This window comes from Phoenix dactylifera, chromosome 6 (assembly GCF_009389715.1).
Source record: "Phoenix dactylifera cultivar Barhee BC4 chromosome 6, palm_55x_up_171113_PBpolish2nd_filt_p, whole genome shotgun sequence".
Taxonomy (NCBI): domain Eukaryota; kingdom Viridiplantae; phylum Streptophyta; class Magnoliopsida; order Arecales; family Arecaceae; genus Phoenix; species Phoenix dactylifera.
In genome coordinates this window covers 2,636,035-2,654,593 of record NC_052397.1, presented here as the reverse complement: position 1 = coordinate 2,654,593, position 18,559 = coordinate 2,636,035, and the positions used below count along the sequence as shown (strand labels likewise).

General features: G+C 39.3%; 1 protein-coding gene across 1 annotated transcript in view; it reads right to left on the bottom strand.

Moving 5' to 3' along the window:
- Nucleotides 1-17,252, bottom strand: part of LOC103713200 (putative 3,4-dihydroxy-2-butanone kinase) — a 43,811-nt gene extending 26,559 nt beyond the window's left edge. Inside the window, exons 1-9 of the mRNA XM_008800034.3 lie at nt 17,014-17,252; nt 15,756-15,829; nt 15,599-15,662; nt 6,145-6,257; nt 6,021-6,068; nt 5,661-5,732; nt 5,488-5,577; nt 2,518-2,691; nt 2,203-2,286 (exon numbers count right to left, since the gene is read on the bottom strand). Of these exons, the coding sequence (XP_008798256.2) occupies nt 2,203-2,286; nt 2,518-2,691; nt 5,488-5,577; nt 5,661-5,732; nt 6,021-6,068; nt 6,145-6,257; nt 15,599-15,662; nt 15,756-15,829; nt 17,014-17,053 (759 nt within the window). The 5' untranslated portion in view covers nt 17,054-17,252. The remainder of the gene's footprint in view (nt 1-2,202; nt 2,287-2,517; nt 2,692-5,487; nt 5,578-5,660; nt 5,733-6,020; nt 6,069-6,144; nt 6,258-15,598; nt 15,663-15,755; nt 15,830-17,013) is intronic.
- Nucleotides 17,253-18,559: the final 1,307 nt, after the last annotated feature.

Sequence of the window (18,559 nt, the reverse complement as noted above, 5' to 3'; positions counted from 1 at the left end):
CATGGGGAGTTGCTCGAATTCTATCTTGTACTCTTTTATAGTTCGTGTTGCCGAATGTTGTGGAGCTTAAGAAACTTTTCTTGATGGTAATCTTCAAAGAGGAACTTTTGCTTGAGTTCATGGCACATCTTATCCCACGTTCGGATCTTGCCATGTCCTTCATGCTCACATCATTGCTTCAAATTTTCCTACCAAATTGATGCACACTTCTTGGGCTTGATGGCGACTAACTCGACACGTCGATCATCGGGAACTTCATTGAGCTCAAAGACTCGTTCAATAGTGTGGAGCCCAATCAATAAATTCATCGAGTTGCAGGCATCTTTCAAAATCGAGGATATCTATTTTGATGTTTAAGTCGCAATGGTAGCAATGTAGTCTTCATTTGCATTGGCGACAGGTCGATGAAGATGCTCTCTTATTGTAGAGTGGATTGAAATCTTCTACTTCTTCATCGAAGTGTTCACTTTCATCATCAAAGAGCTTTCTGTCGGAGTAGTGATTGGAACCCTAATGATGTCAATGTTCACATTGCCTTGCCATTGACGAAGCCACTAATTTTCTTCTTGAAGTTGTTCAAGTTGGCGATGCAATTCATCTAATTCAATGTCTCACAGATCTTGCTCACTTTAAACATGCTCTTCGACATTGTGGCTGCATGACATCCTGAAACCATTCTCAGATATGGTATGTGTCAAACTTGGGCAAAAAATTTGAAGGGCATGTCGACGCGACTATGGCGTAGTAGAAACCCCACAAGGGTACATACAACGCATAGTGCTAGAATGGGCAGACAGTTGATGGAAGAGGAGAAAGGATGGGCTACTCTCTTCCAAGGCCAAAAACACTATCTTGACCAGCCACTCCAAGGATACAGTTCTCACACACTTACAACCCTAGAAATCCACCAAAAGGAAGGAGAGAAAACAGAAAGAAGGCAAAGGAAGAATACTTCCCACAATAGAGTTTTCATTAACCAATAACTCGAGTATCTCAAGTATGACTATAATAGGAGCCCCAAGGGGTATTTATAAGTAATACAAAAGAAGCATATTTCTCCTACTTTTTATTCTGAGATTCCAAATCCTATTTTAACTCGAAGAACTCTAACTATTAACTTTTCTATTAACATCAAAATTTGTCAAAAAGAAAAGTTTAAAAAAAATCAAAACTTCCTAAAATTACCTAACATCAAACAATCCTAAAGAGACAAAAGTAGCTTAGGTTCCGAGACTCGTGCGTTCCAGTTTCGCGTCCAATGTTGGCTCAAACCCACTCGCCTAGCAAGTGAACCTTAGGCGCTCCAGCATCAAAAAGTCTAGGGTTTTAGTAACACACTGCTAGGTGGCTAGGCTCACCTAGCAACCTAGATGGCCACCCATTACAATGCGCTATCAAACACCACTAATAATCTTCTCCTTGATTCAAATTTTTCAGCATCATGGTGTCCAATAATGTTAGTTGTGGATGATATCATGAGAAACTTGTCAAACTCCACAGATTCGTAGGCTCCTCAAATTCAGATATGCCATAACAAATCATGAGATGATCAAAATATTTGTACACTCCTTGAAATAAGCACCTAGTTGAAGATGGATTTTAAGGAAACAATCTCAATTATAGTTTGCGTAGACCAAATAAATATACAGCCCTGCCAATCTTCAAAGTACTCAACAAATAAATAAAAAAAGAAATTCTAAATTGTGAAAGTAAAATCAAGGTATTAAATCATAAAGATTTTCCAACATATTGGTTCAGATTTTATGCAAACAAAACCATTTTTATACTACTCTAGGCACCCTAATTGATGTCTCATGCAATTCAATATCTCTAGCAATACAAGGATTCAGAATTTATACTTGAAATGAAAGGTGGCCTGAGTCTTTTACATTCTCCACATATGGACTAGAAAACTAACACCACCCTATACTCCTATGTTGTTCTGAAATGTCCCTTTCTGGGAACCATACCAATTTAGGATGATCTGATGAAAAAAGATCAAGAACACAACTTATGCTGGCAAGTAGTTGATGAAAATAAACTTGGTTAGTTTGCATCAACGGCTTTAGCAGGTAGGTAAGGACTTGCATTTGACTAATAAATAAAAGATCTTACCCAAAAAAAGGGGAAAAAAGAATCTGGCACATGAAGGAAAATAATGAACTGGAGAGTAAACTTAAATATTAGTCAAACAAAGTATACCGTTGACAAAATCTGCTTAAGAACATGAGATACTACTACATCAACAGGCTGGATGTCAGCAACAGCAGCCCCAGGCTCCCCATGCTGAAAAAATGAGCAGCAAACTAGGCCTTTTAGTTCTGGAATAAAAAAAAATACAAGGATGCCTATATAATTTTGATCCACATTTCCAGCTGACATGCAGTGCATTGACAAATAAAGTAATGCAACATCATATACCAAGTCAGAAAAACAAGATACGCATACAAGTGATGGTGTAATGAAGGCTTGTAATTGAAGTCAATTTGTCAACAAAATATGTTTAAGTTAACTTACTATTCCAAGACCAAGCTCCATCAGTCCTGGACCTAAACGATCAGATGTGACCTGGCCAGGCAGTGTACATATGGACAAGGCAACTCCCATTGTTCCCACCATTTCAGATGCACGCTTTGCTTCTGCAGCAACATCAGCTAGGGACAGACCAGCATCTGCAGCTGCCCCAGCAACCTATCAATTACAGAAGCATTATAAGTTTGAAAGTATACGCAAAAAAGACCAACAAAGTATACTCTTCAAAGGATTTCCAAAATATCTAACACTAAGCTCTGACACTAGAAATGTATATTTGTAACTGGGTTGAGAATGTGAAAATCACAACTTTAATCATAGACCTGGCTAAATAGTCCTCTAAGGGGTCACACTTTTTTCCAGTAGCAGATTCTGAACATCCTTACTCCTTGGACTCGATATTGTCCAAATGACAAAGCGTCAAACTAATGTACAGTCATGACCAGACTATCTCCATGTAGAATGGCACATCTTATCATCTATGTTGGGTAGAAGCAGGATGAATTGACTATGAATCTAACATCTAAAAAACAAAGATGCATCTGGTAGAACTGGTTCAATGCAGCCATAATGTTATTAGTATGTATTATGGCAGCTAGCAAGTTGCGAGGCCTTAACAGAATATAAAGGACACAATTATTAAGACCAACATAATTATTTTTTTCCAAGCAACCCCAAATGATTTCATCATTAACTAGTAGAGAATGATGGCTGGCAACAATAAAAGAAAATAAGGTGGTTCACTTATCCGGAGTGTCCATGCACTTCCCCATCACTTCTCCTTCTGTCTTGTCTTCTTTCCATTCTCTTGCTTAAGCATTTGTTTCAGCTATTCTATTTCTGTTTTCTCCAGATTTAAGGTTGAACTGCATCCATATACTAGTTCTAAGCCTTTAAGGCTGACATACAAGGAGTGTGATATTCAAATTTGAGTTTCATGAATCTTCATTACTCCTCCTTTTGTTCAAGATATGCTGCGAATGTGACTGCTGTCCCCTCTACCAAGGAATGTTAAAGAAAAATTCAAGATCTGTCATCTCTTTTGCCATCTTTCTCAACCTCAAAGAAAACAGCATTTATTGCTAACCCTACACCAAGCTCTACATAACCTAACCAAAAACCCATCACCTTCTCCATATAATCACAGCAAGTGAGAATGAGAATAAGAGAAATGGTTCTTATTCTTTTAGAACCAAAACTCCATCATATAACCTAACCAAAACCCCATCACATTCTCCATATAATCGCAGCAAGTGAGAATGAGAATAAGAGAAATGGTTCTTATTCTTTTAGAACCAAAACCCCATCACATTTTCCATATAATTGCGCTACCAAAAAGCAATGGTTCCTTCAGAAAATGATAAGTGGGAGAGCCCAGGATGTGTTCTCATGACATAGGATTATACCAACCGGTGGAAAAGTAGCTTTCCTATGTCCCTCATGGATTTTTCTTTCTCGTGAAACATGGAAATGCTACTTTCCTATCTCTCTCCTTTGAAAACTCCAACCAAATAAGAGGTCTTTCTTTATTTTCCCATTGACTACACTTTTCCCGTTCTTTTCCCATGAACCAAACGAGTCCTAAGATCTTTATTCAAAATTTGGAACATGTGCAATCTAAAATGTGCAAAAATATGCATTAAATCAGAGAAATGGCAGTGAGTATTCAAGAGGTGAGAAATGCCCAGTACTAAGAGCCACTACAACATTGCAGAATACAAAAGCTGAAACCAGACTTTTTTCATGCCTTTTGACTAGAGTGACTGATTCACACCAAATAGCAAATTGGCTTTGATATTTTCCCATCAGGATCACCATAGTCTAACTGGTGCTCCAAACTTCATGCCTAGGAACTTATAGACATGGAATAGGTATTCCATCACCATCTGCCTCTCTCACTTTTTATCACCCTAAATGCCATCATGCCGCTATTACACAATCTTGAATCAACAATTGTATTAGCTGATAAGGATGTGCTCATTAATCAACGTACTGGATCTCAACCGGTCCAGCGATAATAGGCATAAAGAAGAGCATTAGTTGCTTGATTTGGGGTTGGCTTATATTTTTCTTTTTCTATTTAATTGTTCAGGACTATGGCTTAGATCCGGGGTCAGAGGATCGTAATCTATGTGGAGACTTGATCTGTTTTAACCAAAAATAACCACTATTGATAATGTCCTCTATTTTCATCACGGCGCACGGCCTGCTGCTTGCATCAAAGGCAAAAGTGATGACACTTATTTCCAAGAGACGATCCAAACTACATCTTTATTCTTTGAATTCTTGCAACACTGAAACCAGAATTAATCATGTGTGGCTATATAAAAGAAGTGATTATCCATCATGATGGTGCAAACGAAGGCAGATTATTATTAGTTCTGCTTTCCAACTCAAGTCTGGACTGCATAGAAGCAGATCCTTAGAAAGCAAAACTTATTATGAACATGAGCCCCCCTAAGCACACATGCCTATACATAAAAACATACAAGTATGTCATTTCACAAGGAAATAGCTTAAAACCAATTTTTCTTTTCTTTTCTCACATCATTTCTGCATGTAAAATTGATAACATAAAGCATTCACTGATATAAAAAAAAAATACCATGATAAATTTAGGGAGAAATGCATATTAAAAAATTCTTATAATTACTCTAAAAAAATTGTCATGGTCGTGCAGCTGAGGCCAGCAAGCTGTATAAGATCTACATTGCCAGATGCACTATTTTAATCTCTTTATGTGATTGTCTGGTACACATATTTGAGCAAGCTTTCAGGCTTCCCGGATAGGAAATATAAAAATTTGGATAATATTTAAATAAGAACCAATTTTGGTGCCGGTAAGCAATAAGGATAGCATATATTTGTTTAGAATCAACACATGTTATTCAACATAAAACAACTGCCGTAGCTCATACACATGAGATGGGAAAAAAAGAACCTAAGGGAAACTACCTTGTTAACTAGAATGGTCCCCGCCAAACCTCTTCGCCCAGCTACGCCTCTAGGTGGTGGGAGTGCACAGTCATCTCCAACAATAACCATCTGCAGAAATAAAAACGTCTGGAATTTGCAAACCCATCCCTATGATTATGTAGGATTTCTGGAAATAGTAGATAGTTTAATACCTCTACTTTATAGCCTTCAGATTTAGCTTGCTCAGCTGCCAGACCAAAATTAAGTCGATCACCAGTATAATTCTGTCAATGTGCAAAACACTGTCCTCTCAGAAAAAACACCATGGCAAAGAAAAAGTACAATATTTACTAAGGCAGTGAAGATGAGAGTAATCACTTAGTATTCTTCTTTAATTCAAACAATTAATTAAAGAAATGTTGAAATTTCACATGATGTGCAGAAATCCAAATAAATGACAAATCAAACAACTGAGAGGTAACAAGATACAAAAGGATAAAAAGTTCTAATGTGCGGATATGTTACTATGGTAACATTTCTTGTGATTTATAATCAAGGAAATACTACAATACCGTGACTATTAGAAGGCATCCTTTAGGACCTGTGACAGCTCGAATGCCCTGTAAGATTAGATCAAGTAAGTCTGACTTACAGCAAAGAGTGAAAAAGAGGTAATTTATGCCAAAGAAATCATACAGCTAAGATAGAATTAACAGGTGGAGAAGTGAAAACATCTCCACAAATGGCAGCTGTCAGCATCCCTGCTCCAACATATCCAGACTGAGCAGGTTCATGGCCACTTCCACCCCCTGTACAGAAGGCAATAGCATTGAAAGAAATAGAAAGCTACCTATCAAATGATGTCACTAATCATCATTACACCAGAACTAGGTGAACTGACAACTAGATGGATTAAAATATTAGACTTGGAAGTATATGAAGTTCAATGGTATCATACATATATACTACAAAACATTGGTGCAGACATACACATTTTGAAACAAGGGCCAACATCAAGCTAATGGCTAAAAGACCCCTTGAAATTAATGTCATTCATTATCATCAATCTACAGCATAATATGAAATGCTCGACATCTTTTGTGGAGTTAAAGGTTTGAGGCAAGGTTGATGAGGTTGAGAAGCTTTTAGTGTGTTGAATGGTAATCACACTCCAGGTAGATTATACAGATAATTTCACTGAACAATACTAGGGGTGGCACTAAATTATATGTAGACACAGAAGACAGCTATTAGAGAGATGAAATATGGAAGCAGGGAATGCTATAACCAAGATAGGCAATAGTAGAACTTTTTTACAAATAATGCAGCCTAGACGCAACCAATTAAGATGATCTAGTCATGTGCAACAAATAGCAGAATAGATCAAGATTGCTAAATAATGGCATTAGACCAAGGATTTAGGCCCCGCCAAAACAAGCCAGTATCCCCAATGCAATATTGTTCAGTAGGAACGAGATCAGGATAGGTGTGGGATAGAAGTTCTCTCTTGGATTAGGACATCTCAACTATCCTGATCCATCCAAATCATCCCAGTTATGCTCCGACACTTCGAAAGCACCAAGACAATCGAGAGCTACCAGGATGCAATATTTTTTCATATTATTTTTATTGTTAGTCACAGTTTCATCATCCAATACCATCTTAGGAGCAAACCATGACATAGCTGACACCAAGATTTACACCCTTACATTAGATCATTTCAAGTGCAGAGATTCACCCTACAGCTCTTGTTCCTCATGCCACAGTAAACAATGTAAAACATGCCATTCATGCAACCCTTCTTGCTTTTACTGTTCATACCAGGACAGGACAGTATGGATGGGATAGATCAAAACAGTCATTAACAACAGCAAAAAAGAAAACTAAAAATTGTTGTGTTCGAACTATTCTGGCCATCCCGGTGCATTCCAAGTGTTGGGATGCAACCGGAACAATCAAGACGAACTAGGATGGTCAGGACATCCCAGTTCAAGAGAGAGCAGGTGTCCCGCACACATTTTGGTTTCTTTTTCCTGTCGAAATGGTATAATATCGAGGATCTTGATAGAATCAAATTCTTAAAGTTTCAAGTTGCTGGAATTTTATTTTATTTCTCAGTTTTTCCATCATTATTTTCTGTTTTATTGGGTCGATAACTTGTAAGGTATTCTTCACGGGTACTATTCATGCTACGATACCATAAACTGTAATTGTGTCTATTTTGGGGTGCTTTAAGCAGTTTTTAGTCTCTTTTCTCGGTTATGAGTCCTAATGGGAGTCAAATATGTCCATATTTAGTAGGATGTTTAAGATTATATTTCCTTTTATGGGCCTATTTGGATATTCCTACAAGACTAGGCTAAAAATCTTGCAGAAATCAGGCCTGTTGGTCCATCCAGCTCACATTTTCTAAGGACCTACCCAAATCCTAGCTTTTGGAGTGCAGAAAGAAAAAGAGATCCATGAAGGTCTTTTTTTCTTCCCACAGGATATGGACCGAGAGGTGTTTGGTTGATAGAGCCATGCTTAAATGGGTGGAGGACTTTAAGCTCAATTATGTAGGAATATCCAGACAAGCCCTAAAAGAGTCCAACTAGAGTTGGGTAAGTTGGCTTCTTGAGGCTACTAAAATGGTATATACGATGATTTCAAAAAAAAAAACATGTGGATTTATTTTGAGATTAAGAAGTGAAGGCCTTCTTCCCCCGTCTTCTTCTTTTTTGTTATTTCTGTTCTTCTTACACTACTTTCCTACTCTCTTTCATACTCTACTCCCTGGTTTCTGTTCTTTCTTTATAAAAAGAATCCAAGAGATTGCTTCTCTTTTTAGAGCCTTCAGATCTGAATCTATATAATTTGTTGTTAGTCTTTTGATCCCTAATTCCACCTGGGGGTTACTCAAATAATATTCCATTCCGGTAGGACCTAAGTCCTTGCTCTAAAACTTTTTTTGGTCCTTCATGTTTCCCTTTTTGTCAATTTATATATAAGATGTGCTTTTTTGTAAATTTACAACACCCATGCTTAAGTGACATATATCATCACAAACAGCTCAATGCCTTTAGTAAGAATGAATAGCTGAATTGGAACAAAACATGGATAAAGGCATGTTATATACTGTCACAATTATAGTCATATACTCTAATAACTTTAGAAGATTTTAGTCAAGATGCTCAACATGATTTAACATAATTCTAGATCTCATAGTTCATTAATTAGATCACATCTATGATCAATTATGACCTTTTGGAAGAATCAAAAGAAAAAAGAGAACTAGAGGAAAAGGAGAAAAAAAATATGCCCCAGCAATATATTTTGAAAAGTTAACTCCAACATAGTTGATCTCTTTTGGACTCTAAAATCCAACACAGCCAAGGCTCGTCCCAATCCTAAATAAGAAAAGTGGAGATTTGATATTAGGTTGATAGCCAATTGTAGAAAACTACTATGGGATCTGTTGCATAAAATAATGAAGAGATAGATGAAGATCTAAGTAATAGAATTAGAGTTGGTTGGATGAAGTGGAGAGGTGCCTCTGGGGTGAGATCAATGCATACTTTGGAGACTTAAGGAAAAATTATATAAAACTATAAGAATTGCAATGTTGTATAGCATAGAATCTTGGGCAATTAAGAGGGTTCAAGGAATCGAGGTAGGTATGGAAGAATTAATAATATTAAGATGGATGTGCGGTACCACCAGAAAGGATAAATTGCGAAATGAATAAACCAAAGATGCAGGAGTTGCACAAATTAAGGACAAAAAGATAGAAATTTGAGTGAGATGATATGGGAATATGCAACGAATAGCCAAGGGTACTGCAACAAAGATGTACTAATCTGTGCGAAAAGGTTACAAGGAAAATGAAGGAAAAACATAAGTTACATTGATGGAGGTCCTAAGTAAAAGGATGGAAAGCTTGGAATAATACTAGACATGGCCTTAAACAAGAATACATGGCAAACGAAGATACATAAAGCCAACCTAAATAGCTGGAAAAAGGCTGGATAGCTATGGTGATGCAGCACAAGGTGCAGCTAGCAAGTATTACGACCAACCGGACCATGCCAAGCTTCACAAGGGCCAACAGATTCATGGGCAAAGACTTCATATTGAGACAACATCTAATTTTAATAAAATTTCTATATTTGTGGTTGAATAATCCCAAATGTTTTCTTATTATTGAGTCCTATTTCGAGTATAATTTTGCCAGATTAGAGTCAATAGTCTTGTCCGATATATAATTCTAATATACTGTATGAAAGTGGCCTTTTGGCATATTAATAATTTTTTGTCAAAAAGAACTTCCTTTTCCAAATGAAGGGTTCTTCAATCCAATTTGTTTCAATTGTTTGTTGATCTTTGAAGTGTAATCCCGGCGATCAAATTGTTCTTCATCCGACACCCTGTCTCATATGGTTATGGTTGAACTGTAAACTCCCCTCGAAATCTCTCTATCTCTAATAGATCATGATTTTCCTAAGTTCCCTATAAAAGCAGAAGCAAGAAAAGAACAAATCCATCATACAACAAGCAAAAAGGAAGTTTGTCTTTGTCTATGTTCGGGAGTGGGAGGTCAACTTTTTGCACCTTCCAACAACTGATCCCCTTCTAAATATTATCAAACCCTCATGATTCTGATCTCACGTTGTCCTCCTCCTTTCTCTCTTGTAATCAAAATGTAGGGACCTCATTTATAGTGATCAAATATATTAGGTACCTCCCCAAGTTGCAGGCTCTCACAATTTACAAGGGGCTACAACGTAAGCCTAGGATTCACATAACTTGAACAATGAACTTTCAGACCCAGGTTAGAAAAGCTGACCTATTACGGAACTTCCACCAACTCATGAATCAAGCTTGTAAATGATCCCATAAACCACAAAACTTGACTTAGACCCCTCCATTGAAAAAAAAAACACAGCAAAATCTCAGACTAAGGCCTTCTTAACCCATTTTTGTCCTCTTGGCAAGACATTAGGTACGCATAAGATGTTTAATTCACATAGTGACTAGTGTTGGGCAACGGGCCGTGCCAGGCCGGCCCGGCCCAGGCCCACCGGGCCAAAGGACTAAACGGGCCGTGCCTGGCACGGCCCGTCCAGCACGGAACGCCAGCCCGGCCCGGCCCCAGGCCCGTCTATTGGCGGGCCGGGCCGGGCACGGCACGCCACGGGCCGTGCCAGGCACGGCCCGTAACGAGCGCAAACGGGCCGTGCCTGGCACGGCCCGCAACGGCTCCAGACGGGCCGTGCCGGCACGGCCCGTCTGGAGAGGGGGGAGGAAAATAGCCGTTTCCAACGGCTATTTTCGGGAAAAAGTCCATTTTACCCCTCCCAACAGTCCAATAACGGCTGAATTGAGGGGTATTTTGGGGAAAAAAATTTTGGGGCTTCTATAAATAGCCCATTCCTCCCTCATTCTCACCACACCAAACCTCTCATTCTCTCCTTCTCTACTGCTATTATTTCTCTCTTCTAAAGTGCTCTTCTAGCAATTTAATTTTTAGTTTGTTCAAGTGCTACACAAGAGGAGGTTCCTGTTGAGAAGAGAAGGTCGCTTCTGTTGAGAGCACAAGAGGAAGCTCGGAATCTCGGCTCTGCCTCTGCCCTCCGACCCTCTACTCAATTCCTCCTTGCGGTTAGTTTTTATTTTTTGAATTAATCATAGATATGTCATCTTTTGAGGAAAGTCAGTTTGGCATTCCTATTTCTGAGGGAGAAGAAACTAATCCCCAACCCCATGTTCCTAGTTCCTCTAGAACTGGTGAACCGAGTGAAGATCAAACCTCTTCTCGTAAGAGGACTAGTGCTGTATGGAATGAATTTGATAGAGTTATGGTTGATGGAGTCTGGAAAGCTAGATGTAAAAAATGTGCCAAACTTTATAGTTGTAGTAGTAGTGGGGAAACAGGACATTTAAAAAGACATCAAGAGAGTCATAGGATGCATGATTCTCATGCTCAAACTCAAAGTACCCTTAATATACAAGGGGGATTACTTGTAGGTAATTTTGCATAAAATCATGAAAATCAAAGAAAAGCACTTGTAAAATGGATAGTTAAGGATGAATTACCTTTTAGTTTATGTGAATCTTTTAATTTTGAAGAATATGTTCAATTAAACCTACAACCTGCTTACAAAAGAACTAGTAGGCGTACATTTAGAAGAGTAGCTATGACCAACTTTTTAGCAATGAAACAAAATTTAATTAAAACACTTTCTACTTTAAATGTAAAAATTTCATTAACTTCTGATATTTGGTCAGCATCTGTAGGTAGTAATTGTTTTATTGCCATTACTGCTCATTATATTGATAATGATTGGTGTTACGGGGGAACTTAGCCACCATGCCCCACGTGACCGGCACGCGCGCCCAGGAAGACTACGGCTGCCCCTTGATCCAGCAATCCGACCTCGGGTCGGATATCTTCGGCTCCGCAGCCCGACCCCGAGTCGGCTGCCCCTTGATCCAGCAATCCGACCTCGGGTCGGATATCTTCGGCTCCGCAGTCCGACCCCGAGTCGGCTGCCCCTTGATCCAGCAATCCGACCTCGGGTCGGATATCTTCGGCTCCGCAGCCCGACCCCGAGTCGGCTGCCCCTTGATCCAGCAATCCGACCTCGGGTCGGATATCTTCGGCTCCGCAGCCCGACCCCGAGTCGGCTGCCCCTTGATCCAGCAATCCGACCTCGGGTCGGATATCTTCAGCTCCGCAGCCCGACCCCGAGTCGGTTGCCCCTTGATCCAGCAATCCGACCTCGGGTCGGCAATCTCTTGACAACAACAGACTGTTCCCCTGAGGCACGCCGCGGCCCCCTGCTCCACTACTTCCTGCAACGGCCGTACCCAGCGCTGCCCCACGACGCCCTGTAACGGCCACGTCAGTGGCAACCCCATCGTGCCACACGATGACCAATCCCCAGAAAAACCCCCCAGCCTGATATATATGGGGCGGGGGGGAGGGGGAGGGTAAGAAAGATTTTCCAGAGTATCATCTTACCTGCTACCTCTCCTTCTCCTTCTCCTTCGATCTCCCCTGACTTGATCGTCGGAGGGCCCCCACTACCCTGGTGGTGGTGCGAGGCTTGCTTGCAGGTTTCACGGCGGAGGGCGGAGCGCAACCAAAGCAACTCAAAGGGAACCCCGTTCACACCGCTGTGCCAATCGTTCTCGGTTTGGACCCCCAGCAACAATTGGCAATTAAATAAACGTATTCTTGCTTTTCGTGCTTTTGATTTTCCACATTCTGGACAACAAATTTCAAATATTATTTATCAAACTGCATGTTCATATAATATTAATGATAAAATTATGTCTATTACTTTTGATAATGCATCTAATAATAATTCTGCTGTTGCATTATTAAAAGACTCATTGCATCCCATATTAGATGAAAATTTACTGCATATTAGATGTGCATGTCATATCTTAAATCTTTCTGTTCAAGCTGGCATAGGCATGATTCAAGATGTGATTTCAAAAATTAGAAATGCAATTTCTTTTATTCATGCTTCAAGATCAAGACTTCAAGAATTTAAGGAATTATGCATAAATCATGGTAAACGTTTTAAAAAATTTAAACTTGATGTAATTACTCGTTGGAACTCCACATATAGCATGATACATGATGCATACCCATATAAAAACTTATTAAGTGCATATATTAATGATCGTGGATTAGGCTTTACATTGTCTGAAACTGATTGGAATAAAGAAAAAATTTTGGAAGATTTTTTGCTTAGTTTTTATAATGCTACCAATGTTCTTTCTGGTATTTATTACCCTACTTCATGTTCATTTTTACAACAAGCATATATAATTAGTCAAAAATTTGCAGAACATAGATATGATGATGTTTTAATGCCTATTATTGACCTAATGGAATCTAAATGGAATGAGTATTGGGACAAGATATGTCCTATGCATAACTTAGCTGCTGTATTTGATCCTAGAGTTAAATTAAATGGCGTGCTAATTTTACTTGATGCATATTCTGAAAATATGAATCAAGATTCTGAATCTGCTAAAGATGAGGTAAAACAACTTCTTTATGATATTTATGCTATATATGATGAAAAAATTCGTGGATCTAGAACACAAATACAAACCTCTATTTCTTCTTCTAGTAGTTCTCGTTCGTCATCTATTTTTTCATTCATTGCACAGAGAAGACACACACATGCTTCAAGTTCCTCTTCATCTTCTTCATCTTTAAGTAGTGAACTAGAATTTTATTTACGAAATGATCTTCAGTCTGCATATGATGAAAATCAAATAGAGAATCTAGATGTATTATCTTGGTGAAAGAGTGTTAGAAATCAATATCCTGTTATGTCTGCAATTGCACGCGATATTTTAGCTGTGCCGATGTCCACGGTAGCATCGGAATCCGCTTTTAGTGCAGGTCGGCGTGTTCTTGACGAAAAGAGAAGTAGGATGACGGGCGAAACGGTGGAGATGCTTCTCTGCTTCAAGGATTGGTTGGATGCTGAGGCAAGACTTCAAGATAAAGGTGGACATAATACAACATCCTCTGATGATGATGATACAAACACTACTGAAGACTGAAGACTGAAGAGTGAATACTGATTCACTGAATCACTGATGATTAGTAAGATTTCTTAATTTTTTATAATTGTACATTTTTATTGTATTCTGGAGGTCAGACCAAGGTCCAAACCTCGGCCCTTTCTTAGTTTCTTATTGTATTCTAGAGGTCAGACCAAGGTCCAAACCTCCCTTCATGTACCATTTTGATTTAAATTAATAAACTGGTAGGGGTCTATGCCAAACCCCCCACCATTAAGGTGGCTTTATATTCATAAATCCTTAATTTTCAATATTTATTAATTTTTTTAGAAAATTTATGAAGCATTAATTTTTATCGGGCCGGGCCGGGCCCAGGCCCGGACCGTGCCAGGCCCGCAGGCCAGCCCGGCCCAGGCCCTTATGGGCCGTGCCGGGCTGGCCCGCGGGCCTAGAGCGGGCCGTGCCGGGCTTGGCCCGCGGGCCAGTACCCTGTGACCCAGCACGGCCCTCTCAAATGGGCCGTGCCAGGCACGGCCCGGCACTGTAGCAAGCGGACCGTGCCGGGCCGTGGGCGGCCCGGCCCAGTGCCCAACTCTAATAGTGACAAGAAGAATTCAATTATCCATATAAGAGTTGACAGGGACAAACTTCTTGGATGGATACATATCCTAAGGCATGACACACAAGGACCTATATCATTTTTCTATAAGAAATGGTGGTCTAAGAGTGATGCTTCTAGGAAACTGATGAAAGAATTAGGATGTGTCTTCTGATATTAAAGATAGCATTGATTAACAGCCAGCAAAGCTGCCTGTTGGGGCAAAGCTGACTGTTGGGGCAAACTGAAGTGTGTGTTTGTGTGTTGCAATGTGGACAAAGGGCAATATCTAAACTGGTAATCAATTATGTCTAGTCGGTGACTGTTAGTAAGTGTTGTATTTGATGCTTGGCAATAAGAACAAGAAAGTTGAGCCGCATTTAAAATTTTTAGGCTTGTTATACTACACATGAGATGTGTAAAGTAAGAAACAAAAACATACACTGCAAATTGGAAGTTTTCTTCTATTATAAAGATAGAAACAAGTGTTACTGCACAAGTTGCCACTTACATAGTCACTATATGCTGCCCTCTGCTAGGAAAGCATAAGATCAACGCATGTAGAGGTAAAGGAATAGGTTACAAGGATAAGGAAGTAAAAAGAGGCAAAGGGAACATTTCCAGAGGCATATATAGCATGGAAGAAATCATGTAATGGGGAATGACTATTATAATATATTTCTCAAGATTGTTTCTTGTGTTTTGTACCAATTATTTTATTCAAAGGTTATCCTTTTCCGTAGATTTTAAGGGTTATCATTTTGTTTATTCTTTGTAGTTAACAAAGGAAAGATGCCCATATCCGTACCACAAACGATAATAGATTTTAAGGAGTCCAATATCGTTACTCTTCTGCATGATAAAACATCTCAAAGCTTTCGAAAACATAAGTATGCAACTATGCTCAATATATATAAATATCAGGCATGAGATAAGCTTCATACAAAATCTATTATAGGAGATGAATAAAGAGGAGGGAATTGCCAGAAAGAAAGAAAGCCTGATTTCAAATCCACGCACCAGATATAACTGCAACCTTGTCGTTAGCTGTTCTCAAGACATCAGCACGCAATACAACCTTAATCTGCCACCAATACAAAAATTTCCCTTCAAAATCAAGACTATATGCTCATAAGATAATCACTCAAAATTAGCAAATATCTCATATAACTGTCACCTGCGGGAAGCCATCTAAGAATTGCAAACCAGGATAAGTTTCAACAAGGCCCTCAATGAACTCAGTCACCACATCTGCACCCACAGCAGTCAAAATTTTGCTCCTTCATCCCAACCAAAATTGTATATCTTATGAAAGATGTATGCAATTAAAATGGCAACAAAAAATAGAGAGAGATAGATCACCCAATCTCCACATGACATGCTCCTAAAATTTAATCCATCAGCATATTCAAATTAATCCACATTTAAGTAAGTATTTGACGGTAAGATAGGAAGCAACGAATGCATTAGAACAATAGATATAGGAAGCTAATCTTTGAAAAAAAAAAAGAGAGAGAGCCAAAATAAAGCAAAATTTCCAGAACAAAGAAAAGAAAAACAAATCTAAAGAACGTTTCAGAGATAAATACCAATGCAAAATCTCCAAAAAAAGAATCAAAATAAAAAAAAAAAAATCAGAAAGGGTTGAGGATAACCAATCTCCACTCAGTATTATCCATAATCTAACATCATAAGAAAGATTTCCAAGAAGAGTATACAGTAAAAGAAAAGCAAAATTAATGAGCATTTGAGAGCATGCAATAATCTTTACAAAATTATGATCACTCAGGTGATGGATGCTTTCAAGAAGAGGTTGGAGAATGACATATCTCCACACAGCACCATTCACAATATAGAGTTGTGGGAAAGACTTCCGAGAAAACATATGCAATAAAAGAAAGAAAATAGCAAAATCTTCGGAAAAGAATTATAGTTCGAGAGATGACTACAACATGCTTCCAGAAAATCAAAATAGAGCGAAATTTCAAGAAAATTGTTGGAGAACAACCAATCTCTACTCGATATCATCCGCAATCTAACATCATGGGAAAGAATTCCGAGAAACAATTATATAGCACGAGAAAAGAACATAAAAAATTCCACCGAGCATTTCATAGATGGACCCAGTACACAAAAATCTCCCAAAAAAAAAAAAATCAAATCCAAGAAAACATGGAGGGATAACGCATTTCCGGCCCAACATTATCCACAAAATGAAGACTTCCAAGAACCATTACATAACAAAGAAATGGAACGAACCTCCCTATAGTTGCATACTTCCAGAAAGAAATAACCACAAATCCAACCCTTACGGGCCCTAGAATCAGATCAGACACGCAACCAACGCAAGAAATCGCCAAGAACCATAAGAAGATACTGATCAAGATCGAAAAAATCAAGAAAGTAGGGTTGATCAAGAAAGAATCGGGACAGACCGTTGGGATCGTTGATGAGCTTCTTCCCCTGGTACGACATGGTGGAGAATCCGATGCGAATCGCGGCGCTCCACTTCGATCAGGCGAGGCCTCCGACCACTCCACCGCGGCGTATTGGAGAATCCGAGGGATTTCTCCACTTCGATCGCTCGGCGAGAAGAAACCCTAGACTTCGAGAAAGAGCGAGAGGAAGAAGATGAGGAGAAGGAGAGAGAGAGAGAGAGAGAGAGAGAGAGAGAGAGAGAGAGAGAGAGAGAGGTGGGTGGTTGCCTTCCGGCCTTCGGTCCTCTACCGCTGAGCTCCGCTTCCCTATTTAAACGATATTCTTATCTATTTAGAAGATATTTAAGAGAAAGAGCGCTGTTAGCCACCTTCCTTGTCCGAAGTAACAAAATAAAGTTACGGAAATACCCGTCGTTTCTTCTGAATCTACGTTTCTGCTCGTACTTGGCGGCAACCAACACTGTAAATAACGCCGTCCTACGAACATAACGGCAGCCATTATAGTGCCGTATATGGCGGATAAATTGTAAATATTATATTTTCTAATAAGATGACAATTTAAATTTTATTTTTTTCTCCTCTCCTTGCACTAATAGTCGTTCGTAATGGGTTTTCGGCTATGGCATAACTGCCGTTAAGCTACCGTCAGATGGAAGATTAGATATTTAGTGGCATCCTACGTAATTAAGTTTGAAATTAGTGGTTAACAATATTGGATGGTAGCTTTCTCCCTTCCGGAAACGAGCGGCATTTATGGGGAGAGGATTTTGCTGTTCCACTTAGGACAGGGAAATTCCGTGATGGACAGATCTTGGCCGTTCACCATGCGATATGTGGCTAGGGCCTCGCCCAGCTAGTGGATATATATATATATATATATATATATATATATATATATATATATATTTGTTTTGAAAGAGCCAGCTGGTGGATAAGTGACGAGAGACTAATGCATGATCGATGGAAACAGCGGACGGTGCTCGAGCCAGTGGGCTGCGAATAGAAACCCGCAGGCCCCGCTGTACTTATACTCTTGGATGTTGCCGGGTATGCCGAGTTTTTTTTTTGTTTTTTTTTTTTGCTGAAAAGCGGATGCCGAGTTTCGTCAAACTAGTTTTGATGTGGGACCTGCTTCAACGTGCAACTCCAGTCGGTGACTGAACGGCAAAAGGGAGGAGCTTTCGAAGTCCTGTGCATTTGGCGTGACATAGTTGTTAGCCATGCGGCATGCGAATGTCTTAACGGATCCGGGTCGCGGGGAAGAAAGACTGGCTTTCCTTCGCACGAATCCACCATTGGCACCCGCAACATGGCTTTTGAAGCCCTCCGAAACTCGTCATCCATCCACCTGCATAGTTCTTAAAATGACCAATTTAGAAGAGAGAACTCCAAACCCATCTTATATTTGGATTGCAGCTTAAAAGTAGTTGTTAGTTTAAGTTTCATTACTAGTTAAATGGTGAATAAGATGAGGTTATTAAAAAAAAAAAAAGGATGAAAAAGCCATTTAACTTTAGTAAGTTTATTTTATTAGAGATAGTAA